This window comes from Colossoma macropomum, unplaced genomic scaffold, assembly GCF_904425465.1.
Source record: "Colossoma macropomum unplaced genomic scaffold, Colossoma_macropomum, whole genome shotgun sequence".
Lineage (NCBI taxonomy): Eukaryota > Metazoa > Chordata > Actinopteri > Characiformes > Serrasalmidae > Colossoma > Colossoma macropomum.
This window is the reverse complement of record NW_023494808.1, coordinates 16,570,434-16,580,613: the sequence shown is the minus strand read 5'-3', so window position 1 is coordinate 16,580,613 and position 10,180 is coordinate 16,570,434. Positions and strand designations below refer to the sequence as shown.

The window sequence follows — 10,180 nt, the reverse complement described above, 5'->3', positions numbered from 1 at the left end:
ATTTACATCTCGAAGGATGAATTACACATAAATAAAAACAAGCACGTTGAATACAATATTTTATTGTATAAGACCATTTTTGGTACATTTCATCATGAGAAGTTCATACAATAGAAAGAGCAGCTGCTCAAATCATGTACAAAAATAAAAATAGGAAAAAAAGGCAATACATTCTTGCTGAGAAAAGAACAGCACAGATCAGCATGGAATGCATGTTTTCAGCACGTATTCTATGCTGGTCTAAAGCCGGTTCAGCTGGGCATACATGGTCATACTGGTTGACTAGCATACAGAGCACAACATATGCTGGTTTTGCTGGTGACGAGCCATGCTGGTCTATGCTGGTTTTTCTAGCAGGCATAGTTTTGATATGACAGTGATGCTATATTTTCCATCGCTGTCCATGAGTCTTTGCCATATATATCTCCACCTCCCCCATCTGTGCCAGCAATGTGGTGCTGAAGGTTCTTTTGAAGCACTCAGTGAAGGTGGTCTCGGTCTGAGTCCTCACTCTGTTGGCCCAGATCAAGGTTGTGCCAGGCTGGCAGAAATGGTGCATGGTGGCGAGCAGATCATCAAAGAGGTTGTGCTGATATACCACATCAGCTGCAAGGACAACATCATAGTGATACGTTGCACGAGGGAAGGACCGGGATAGGTTATTGTTCCAGGACAGTGCCTCCACTTGTGGAGCATGCTTGCTGAGTCCTCTTGTGTTGCTAGACAGGTTGCTGGACAGGTTGTCAAGGAGAGCTGGTTTATCTGTTGCTGTCACCCAGGCCCCTGCAGGGCAAAACCACAGTTTTCCCCAGCTGACCAGTCAAGACATTTGGTGTAAGCAAGTCTACCACAGATTTAAATAGGATTTTTATGATGCACTCTCAGTGATTTTTTATGACAGCTTCATGCTAAGATTTTGGATTAAAACATATTTTATAAAATCCATTCATGGTCAAGAGGTACTTGAAGAGCATTGTAAGGCAAATTAGTCCCCAAAGAAACATATTATCTCGAATTATAGTTCAGTGTAGGTTCACTGGTCATTTTGGATAGTATATACAATGGCAAACATTTGTTGCAAACATCACTATCCCTGGTTCCTATCACCAGCGCTGTAAACAAATCACAGTTGTTTAGTTTCTCTACAATGAACCATTTCACATCAAACCACTCTGGATGAGGTTTCCATCTTAACGATTGAGTAAAGCAGAATTTTTTTAAACGGTGTGGAATTCCCAAACAATTTAAAGCTGAGGTGAGTGTGTAATTCACAATGCCGATCACTGTGGAATAAATTTCTGTCACTTGTTAGCTACATTAGCCTCGTAGCTCCAGTGCAAGACTAAAGAAGAACACATCAGACACGAACTGTCTCAGCTGACTGACTGCATTTAGGCTAAAGAGGAAAACTGTGTACATTTGATTTGTTTTTTTTTCTGTTAATAATAACAGGAAAAAGCATAAATTGTGAAAAAATATTGCAACACCTTTTGTAAATAAAACACTTACCTAAGAGACTGGCCACAATAGACACCAAACCTGTACCTGCCCCAAGTTCCAATACAGCTTTACTTTTAAGGTTTATCTGCTTTGGATTGGTCTCCAGGAATTTACAGAGAGCCAAGGCCTGAAATCAGACACTTTGTTGTAACCAGAGAACATCATTACTTTCGTTAATTTCACTAACTGTATGACTCTCTCTGTAGAGTCACACATCCACAAAACTAAGTTTAGGACCAATATTCTTAGTAATTCTTCTTAATCCTGTCAAAACTCACTGCTGGCCGAACGGTAGGTCCATAGGGCTCAAAGCTGTCAATGATTCTTATTTCATGTCCAGCAAAGTAGTACCTCTCTTCGCAAAGCTTCCTGTCCATTTCTGAGACCTTTTGGTAGACTGACTTCTTCTTTCCTCTGTTACCTGAGAAGTGCAAAAAGCAAAGGTTTTCCCTCACAACATAATTGAATATTGACTTGTATTATAATTAGCAGTAAATGCCAAAGCATCTACACCATGGGAAGAAATCAGTAAGCATGCAGGATCTCAAAGACTCACTGTTAATAAAATCTGTTACTTCAGTTCTTGATTCATCTGCTGTCTCCTCTTCATATCCTTCATCTTTATCTGTAATTTCTGTTTCGAACTGTATATGACCCCTCTCATGCTCTCTGATGCTTTTCTGAGATTCCATGAAACATTCTGTCCTGTTCTCTTCTCTATCATTTATCGCTTGAACTTCTTCAGACAGTTCCTCTCCTTTCATTTCACCTCCATGTTGATTTATGACAACACCATTTCTTTCTTGAAGTTTTTGTGTCATCTCATTGTCTGTTGAGATATGATAATCAAGGTTCTCTTCTTCTTTAAACACAGTCTTATTAAGATTTGTTTTTTCAACTACAACTTCTTTCCTAGTTCCCCATTCTTTGGTGGTAGCTGAGTAAATTTTCAACTCATCCAACTCTGCTATCAGTGTAGCATGGAAGGCTTTCTTGAAGTTCTCAGTGAAGACCAGATCAGATGGGTAACAGACCTCATTAGCCCAGATCAGAATTGTGCCCCATTGGCAGAAATATCGCATGGTAACCAGTAGCTCATCCAGGAAATCATGATGGTAGACCACGTCAGCTGCTAATACATAGTCGTAATGGTACTCTGAGTGAGGGAACCTTTGCTCTAGTTCATGACCCCAGGACAGCGCAGCCACTTGAGGTTCATGCCTCCGATGGTGCCTTGTGTTCCAATTCAGGTTACATCTCAGACTACTCAAAACCTCTGGTAGATCTGTAGCTGTTACGTTGGCACCTACAAGTCAATTACACTATTTAGTATAAAGTCTATGCTTCACTGGCTTTGCTCTTTATGGTACAGGCACTTCCAGCTTAGTGATACTGTATAGAAGCTCACCCAGTAAAGTTGCTACAATTGAAACAAGGCCAGTGCCTGCTCCAAGCTCCAGAACTGTCTTATCAAGAAGCTTGATTTTCTGGCGACCAGCTGATGAGTCCAGAAACCTACAAAGTGCCAGTGCCTGCAAGAAGCAAAATCACGGCGACAGATTCATCACTATTGTTTTGATTGAAGCTATGAGACTTATTTGGGTTACTTTCCCAGTAATAAATATTCAGAAAGAAACATTTTTAACATGGCAAAGTTTCTTAGTTATGTACATGTGAAAACCCACCGCTGGCCTTCTCTGAACCCCACAGAAATCAGTGGAGTCCTCAAGACTGATTTCGCGACCCACAAAGTAGTGAATCTCTTTGCTCTGCTGGGGTACACTCTGTGTACGTGATCTATGGCATGCAAGTTTTCTATCTTCCTCTAGCTTTTGTGGTTCACCTGTGGAGAGGCAAGACGCATGACTGTTAGGAAATACTGGATCTGAATACTGAAGAACTGACATGGATTACCATGTATTGTAGCACCTGCTGTAGGTTGGAGCCCCTTGTTCTCTTGAGGTTCTCTATGATACTGTTCTTCCACTTCCTGCTCTATCATCCCATCTTTTTGAACTTTCTCCAAGGCTTCATTCTTTTCTTTCTCCTCGTGCTCTTTGTCTTCTCCACAGTTCTCTTCCTCCTTGTCTTTCCCTTCCTCTTCCTTTATGACTCTATTTACAGCGTTATTGTCATCTGAAAACTTATGTGTAGCCTTGTAAATCCGGACCTCATCCAACTCTGCTATCAGTGTGGCATTGAAAGTTTTCTGGAAGTTCTCAACGAAGACCAGATCAGACAGGTAGCGTATCTTATTGGCCCAGATGATTGTTGTGCAAGGCTGACAGAAATGATGCATGGTGACCAGAAGTTCATCTAAGAAGCCATGATGATAGACCACATCTGCTGCTAAAACATAGTCATAGGTATAAGTGGACGGTGGAAAGGTTTCTTCTAACTTGTGACCCCAAGATAGTTCCATTACTTGAGGTTCATGTCTCCGGACACTCCTGGTGTTCCGATTCAGATTACATTTTAGATTGCTCAAAATTTCAGGCAGATCTGTGGCTGTTAATCTGGCACCTACAGACAAATCACACAATGATTAGTGTAAGCATTAAAGCTTTGGGTACAAAACAAACGTAGATTGACCTACCAAGCAATGTGGCCACAATTGACAGTAGACCGGTGCCTGCTCCAATCTCCAGGACTGATTTATCTAGTAGATTAATTTGCTCCTGTCCTTCTGGGGTTTCCAAGTATTTACAAAGAGCCACCGCCTGAAAACAGCAAATAACTATTATCACCACTATGGCTACAAAGACAACATCTCTATCTTAGAACTTGGCATTGTTTCCTTGTTCTCAATCAAAACTCACCGCTGGCCATATCAAGGCACCATAAGAATCAATAGATTCTTCTATACTGATCTTGTGACCCAAGAAGTAGTGAATCTCTTTGCCAGGTATGTAGTACAATTTGGGTTCCCAAGCCCTCCGATTAGCTGACTGCCCACTTGTCTCCAAGCAGTCTGCATCAGCTAAGAAGAGACCCAAACATGTATATATATATCATATAGCAACATAATGAGTATTATGTTCAATTTAATTGTACTGACCTGATTTTTCCTCCATATGATCATTAGAAGTTGATTTGTATTCAATAAAACCCTGAGATTCCTCATCTTTCTCTGCACCTTCGGATTCTCTGTCCTTTTTTCCAACATACTCTTCTTGCTTGTCCTCCTTTTTCTGAGGCCCAAGTGCCTCATCCTCCTCTTTCTGAGGCTCATGTTCCTCATCCTCCTCTTTCTTTTGAAGCATTAAATCTTCACTTTCTCTCTCTCTTTTATCAACTTCTGTGTCCCCAGTGATACAACTATTGTTGCAGTCTTTTTCATTTGGTGTTTCCTTTCCTGCTGGATTCTGTTTATCTCCATGGTTCCCTTGGCTCTCGCTCTCTACTTTTGATTTTCTGTATTCCTGTTTTTTCACCCCTTCCTCTTTTTGTTGGGCTTCATTTCGCATTTCTTCATTGCTGTAATTGTGTACTTTTTCCATCCCTTCTTTGGTCATGTTTTCCATGAGGTCATCTTCCTCAATTAGTGCTCTGTAGGTTGCAGAGTAAATCCGTACCTCATCCAACTCTGCTATCAATGTAGCATTGAAGGTTTTCTTGAAGTTTTCAACAAAGACCAGATCAGATGGGTAGCGTATTTTATTGGCCCAGATGATTGTTGTGCCAGGCTGACAAAAATGATACATTGTGACCAGAAGCTCAGTTAAGAAGCCATGATGATAGACCACATCTGCTGCTAAAACATAGTCATAGTGATAAGTGGACCGTGGAAAGGTTTCTTCTAACATATGACCCCACGATAGTTCCATTACTTTGGGTTCATGTCTCCGGACCCCCCTCGTGTTCCGATTCAGATTAAATCTCAGATTGCTCAAGATTTCTGGCAGATCTGTGGCTGTTAATTTGGCACCTGCAGACAAATTACACAATTTATTAAGGATAAGGTATTTTGCTTTACATAGAATGCTTCAGTAACTATCCAAGCATAGTTTGACCTACCAAGCAATGTGGCCGCAACTGACAGTAGACCAGTGCCTGCTCCAATCTCCAGAACTGACTTATCTAGTAGATTGATTTGTTGTTGACCTGCTGGTGTTTCCAGGAATTTACAAAGAGCTACCGCCTGAAAAAAAGCAAATGTTAATGATTGTCATCACCACTATGGTTACAAAGACACCCTTTCTTTCTATCAGAAACTGGCATGTAAATGGTAAATGAATGGCAATTGAATTCAGTTCAATCACTGGTTTCCTTGTTCTCAATCAAAACTCACCGCTGGCCATATCATGGCACCATAAGAATCGATGGATTCCTCTATAGTTATTTTGTGACCCAAGAAGTAGTGGATCTCTTTGCCAGGCACGTAGTACATGTTGGGTTCCCAAGCCCTCCGATAAGCTGACTGTCCATTTGTCTCCAAGCAATCTGAAAAGTGACCCAAAGATGTATAAAAAATACAGCAACATGGTGAGTATCACTTTTTATCTAATAGTACGGACCTGATCTTTCCCCTGTATGAGCATTAGAAGTTGATTCCTGGGATTCTTCATCTTTCTTCACACCTGCAGATTCTCTGACCTTTTCACCAATGTACTTCTCTTGCTCATTCTCCTCCTTCTGAGGCTCATGATCCTCATCCTCCACTTTCTGGTCAAATGCTGCATCTTCACTTCGTCTCTCTTTTGTGTCATGTTCCATGTCCTTCTTGACAGAACCATTGTTGGATTCTTTTTCATTTTGACTTTCCTCTCCTGTGGGGTAATCTGCATGGCTTCCTTGGCTTTCACTCTTTTCCTTTGCTTCTCTGCATTCCTGTGTTCTCAGCTTTGCCTGCTCACTTCTCTTTGTTTCATTCCTGTAATTGTGCCTGTTTTCCATCTCTTCTTTTTTGTTTATGCTTTTCATACGGTCATCTTCCTCATCTAGTTGTCTGTAGACTGCCAAGTAAATCCTTACCTCATCCAACTCTGTTAGCAGTGTGACATTAAAGGCCTTCTTGAAGTTCTCAATGAAGACCAAATCCGATGGGTAACGAACTTTGTTGGCCCAGATCAGAGTTGTGCCTGGTTGACAGAAATATTGCATGGTAACCAGCAGCTCATCCAGGAAATCATGATGGTAGACCACATCAGCTGCCAGCACATAGTCGTAATGGTACTCTGAGTGAGGGAAACTTTGCTGAAGTTCATGACCCCAGGACAGCGCAGCCACTTGAGGTTCATGCCTCCGATGACCTCTTGTGTTCCGATTCAAGTTACATCTCAGGTTGCTCAAGAGATCTGGCAGATCTGTAGCTGTTAATTTGGCACCTATAAACCAGTTACACTATTTTAGTAATGTGTACAGTATCGTTTTATTTCTTAATAATCAGCTTCATAATGAGACATACCCAACAATGTTGCCACTACAGACAGCAGACCAGTGCCTGCCCCAAGTTCTAGAGTTTCTTGGTCAAGTAGATTGATCTGCTCTCGGCCTGCTGGTGTTTCTAGGAATTTGCATAGGGCCACTGCCTGCACGGAAAGATAAGCAAACTTATTATGATTATTTGGCTCATTTTGATCAGTTGCTGCATTATAAGAATTTCAAGAAAAATCACATTTTCTCATAACTACAAGTGAAGTTGATCATCCAAGACATGTTTAGGTGAAGTTTGCTTTAGTTTTGTACTGGAGATGTAATGGAAGCAAATACCCAACTAATTAGTATTGTGCAAAATTCCAGACAGGTTTCAACATGGTAGCTACTATTGTTGTTAGCTTTACTTCACAGTGTCATCAACTCAGCACAGTTTGAGGCAAGGCATGCAGTTAGCACACTGTTAATTGGTATGGTATAAGCTTCCAGAAGCCAACTTCAGACACCGGTATGCCTTGGCTGATCAAGTACTTTTTATACATTACATTTTTTGATGAATTATTTCTTTAAAGCAAGAACTCACTGCAGGCCATATCATGCCACCATAGGAATCAATTGATTCTTGAATAGTAATTTGATGACCCATAAAGTAGTGAATCTCTTTATTTAGTCTATAGTAGACACTGGGTGCCCAGGATCTTTGGAAGATGACCTGTGCATTGCTCTCTGAGTCATATGATGCACCTGTAGAGAGTCCACTTATTATCATCACATCATCCAATTCTGAAGTATATGAACACATTTATTTACAGCAAAAATGAATTGAATGAGAATTATATCACTCACCCAGCAGGCTGGCCACAATGGACACTAGGCCAGACCCTGCTCCAATTTCTAACACTGCTTTGTCCAGAAGATTAACTGTCCCTCGGTTCATGTCCAGATACTGACAGAGAGCCAGTGTCTGTGTTGTTTGAAAATAACTATAATTATAAAGTATGTCTGTCTGGCAGCAGCTCCGTTTATCTGCTTTGTCTTAATCAACTCCAGGCCTCTAGTAAGAATGCAGTGTGGCATGATTTCAAGGCAAATGCATGGCTTGGATTTGTGCCTGGACTACTTGATTTAACTTATCAGGTATTTATGAAGTGCTCTAGCTGAGCTAGGTTTGCCAAATCCTAAAGTGTGCAGTACAGGTATTCAAGATGGTCACTGAAAAACACTGGAATATAGATAGAGTGGACAGATTATTTCACACATTATATTTTGTGTATGTTCAATGTGATGCCTCACCGCTGGCCATATGATGCCGCCGTAGGAGTCAAGAGACTGCCAGATACTGATTTCATGACCAGCAAAGTAGTGAATCTCCTTATCAACTTTAATGTAGAAACTTGGTTGCCAGAGTTTCTGATGCACTTCTGAGTCATAAGACAAGAATAGAACTTGTTTATTAACACTGGCACAAATTTATGAGCTGTTTTTGCCAAAAATTCTTCACCCTGTTTTGCCAGCCATGAATATACCAACCTTGCTTCTCATTTTCTTCTTTTTCATCCTCGGTTCCCATGCTGTCCTCTTTCACACCCTTCTCTGTGCAAACTCTGTCCATACAAATGTCTTGGCACTAGTAGAGTATAATATTTTATTGATTAACTGATGAGAAGAATTTGCATGATATGATTTTAACTTAAATCTTTCAAAATGTATACTTTACAGATTATTAAAGTAAATTATAAGTAATATTTATGAAAGTTGTAATGCATGCAAAACATCATCAATAAATACATTCTAAATATTTGTAGCTTCAAATGATTCTGTTTAATCCACTATCTATAAAGAACACAAAAATTCATTAAAAAGAATATGAGTAAGAATATGAAATGTAATATGTCATATTAAAATATGTCTATAAGCATAAAAATCTTAAACCCATCAACAACAGCATGAACAGCTTAAACCCAACATGACAACAGGCGTTAAACTCCAAATCACTTCAAGAATCCCCTCAGAAATATTTCTTCAAATGATTCCACCCTAAGTCTGCCTGATTCCTATCCTCCAAAGGAGGGGTCACCCATGCCACACCTGCAAGTATAAGCAGTGTACACACCTTTAGTCAGTGGTTCTCCAGAAGTATCCAGGTAATGGTGCTCCAACTGCATCTTCAGGCTTCCTTAAGGCAAGGTTATAGAGAAACAGCATCATGTAAGACACTCCCAACATCACACGGAGCCTGGCTTATATTTAGAAATGGACACATAAAACAGGCATGCATATAGACATCCACACAAATGGAGAGAAAGAGAGACTGGAGATATTCGGAAGAACAGGAGAGTGCTTCTATTTGAGGAAAGTGTGTCATGATTCTGCTGGCACGACTATCATGATAAACATTATGGCTCAAGTAGGATGGTGGTAAATCACAGTGGTAGATGAAGAGATTGTGTCCTGTGGTTTAGATCACAGCAGGTCTATTATAGCACTTTTTAGCATAGAAATGTGTCAAAAAGGAGTCAAAGTACAATATGTTTCTTATGTTATATGCATAAAGAAGAAGGTTTTAGACGTAGATATTAATCATTGCATTTCCAGATCTGTTTTAAATGATTAAAGAAACCATGGGAGCAAACGCACACTAGTTTTGTCTGGATTCGTGAGGTCAGCACCTTTGATTTAAGCTTGTTTTGGTGGACAACTTTGAAGTCTGGTACACATATAATAAAACTTTGCAGCGCTTTTATTTTTATGCTCTGCACAATTGTTATGTGATTAATTGATTCTGCAGAAGGGAAACTCAATAGGACGGGCATCGCTTCCCCTTTTGGACCATTTGGAAATCTTGGGTAACCCTGACCCTCATCAAACCTCCACATCTCCTGTTTCCCTCACGGTGAACACGTCCCACAAAGCTGGCAGCCGATTTAACTGCCCTGTCGTGTTAGGTTGGGTGGTATGTGGGGGGCCTTGCAGAGGTGACATCATTTCCAGCCTTGCATGCCACTCTCTTGGCACTTGGTTCTGGCAAGCTGAAAATTCTGGCAAAATCTCTTTGTGTTTTGATACATTCCATCTGGAAAAAAAATTATGTACGTTATTTTATATACTTGGTATACATTTCAAATACATTGCAAGCCATGCTGAATAATTCAAATACATTTGAAAATGTATCAAAATAGCCAAATGCACTTTACTGTTTGGTTACCTTTGCTATGAATGTGTATTTCACTTCTTAATCTTAATCTTAATTTTGGGTATTAGCAATAAAACCTTTAATATGGCAAAAGCAATGTTGTAGGTATTG

At 40.2% G+C, this 10,180-nt stretch overlaps 1 protein-coding gene across 2 annotated transcripts; it reads right to left on the bottom strand.

Moving 5' to 3' along the window:
- Positions 1-46: 46 nt before the first annotated feature.
- On the bottom strand, positions 47-9,099 carry LOC118798176. Of its 2 annotated transcripts, XM_036557542.1 has the most exons (17): positions 8,990-9,099; positions 8,407-8,503; positions 8,170-8,297; positions 6,908-7,031; positions 6,018-6,827; positions 5,792-5,943; positions 5,518-5,641; positions 4,559-5,428; positions 4,320-4,480; positions 4,097-4,220; positions 3,430-4,023; positions 3,186-3,343; positions 2,909-3,032; positions 2,057-2,806; positions 1,779-1,921; positions 1,510-1,627; positions 47-783 (listed from the first exon to the last, which is right to left on the bottom strand). In XM_036557542.1, exons 2-17 carry the CDS (start codon positions 8,486-8,488, stop codon positions 383-385), a joined length of 4,863 nt encoding a protein of 1,620 aa, XP_036413435.1. In that variant the 5' UTR covers positions 8,489-8,503; positions 8,990-9,099; the 3' UTR covers positions 47-382. The 2 variants fall into 2 exon arrangements, with proteins under 2 accessions (XP_036413435.1, XP_036413436.1); XM_036557543.1 differs by lacking the exon at positions 8,170-8,297.
- Between the last annotated feature and the right edge of the window lie 1,081 nt (positions 9,100-10,180).

Excerpts from the sequence above, each read along its gene's own strand:
- LOC118798176 (XM_036557542.1), bottom strand. The coding sequence starts at position 8,488 with ATGGACAGAGTTTGCACAGAGAAGGGTGTGAAAGAGGACAGCATGGGA. Across the intron at positions 4,481-4,558 it reads TCATATGGAGGAAAAATCAG|CTGATGCAGACTGCTTGGAG; the intron begins GTCAGTACAATT and ends GTCTCTTCTTAG. Across the intron at positions 784-1,509 it reads TATTGTGGCCAGTCTCTTAG|GGGCCTGGGTGACAGCAACA; the intron begins GTAAGTGTTTTA and ends TTTGCCCTGCAG.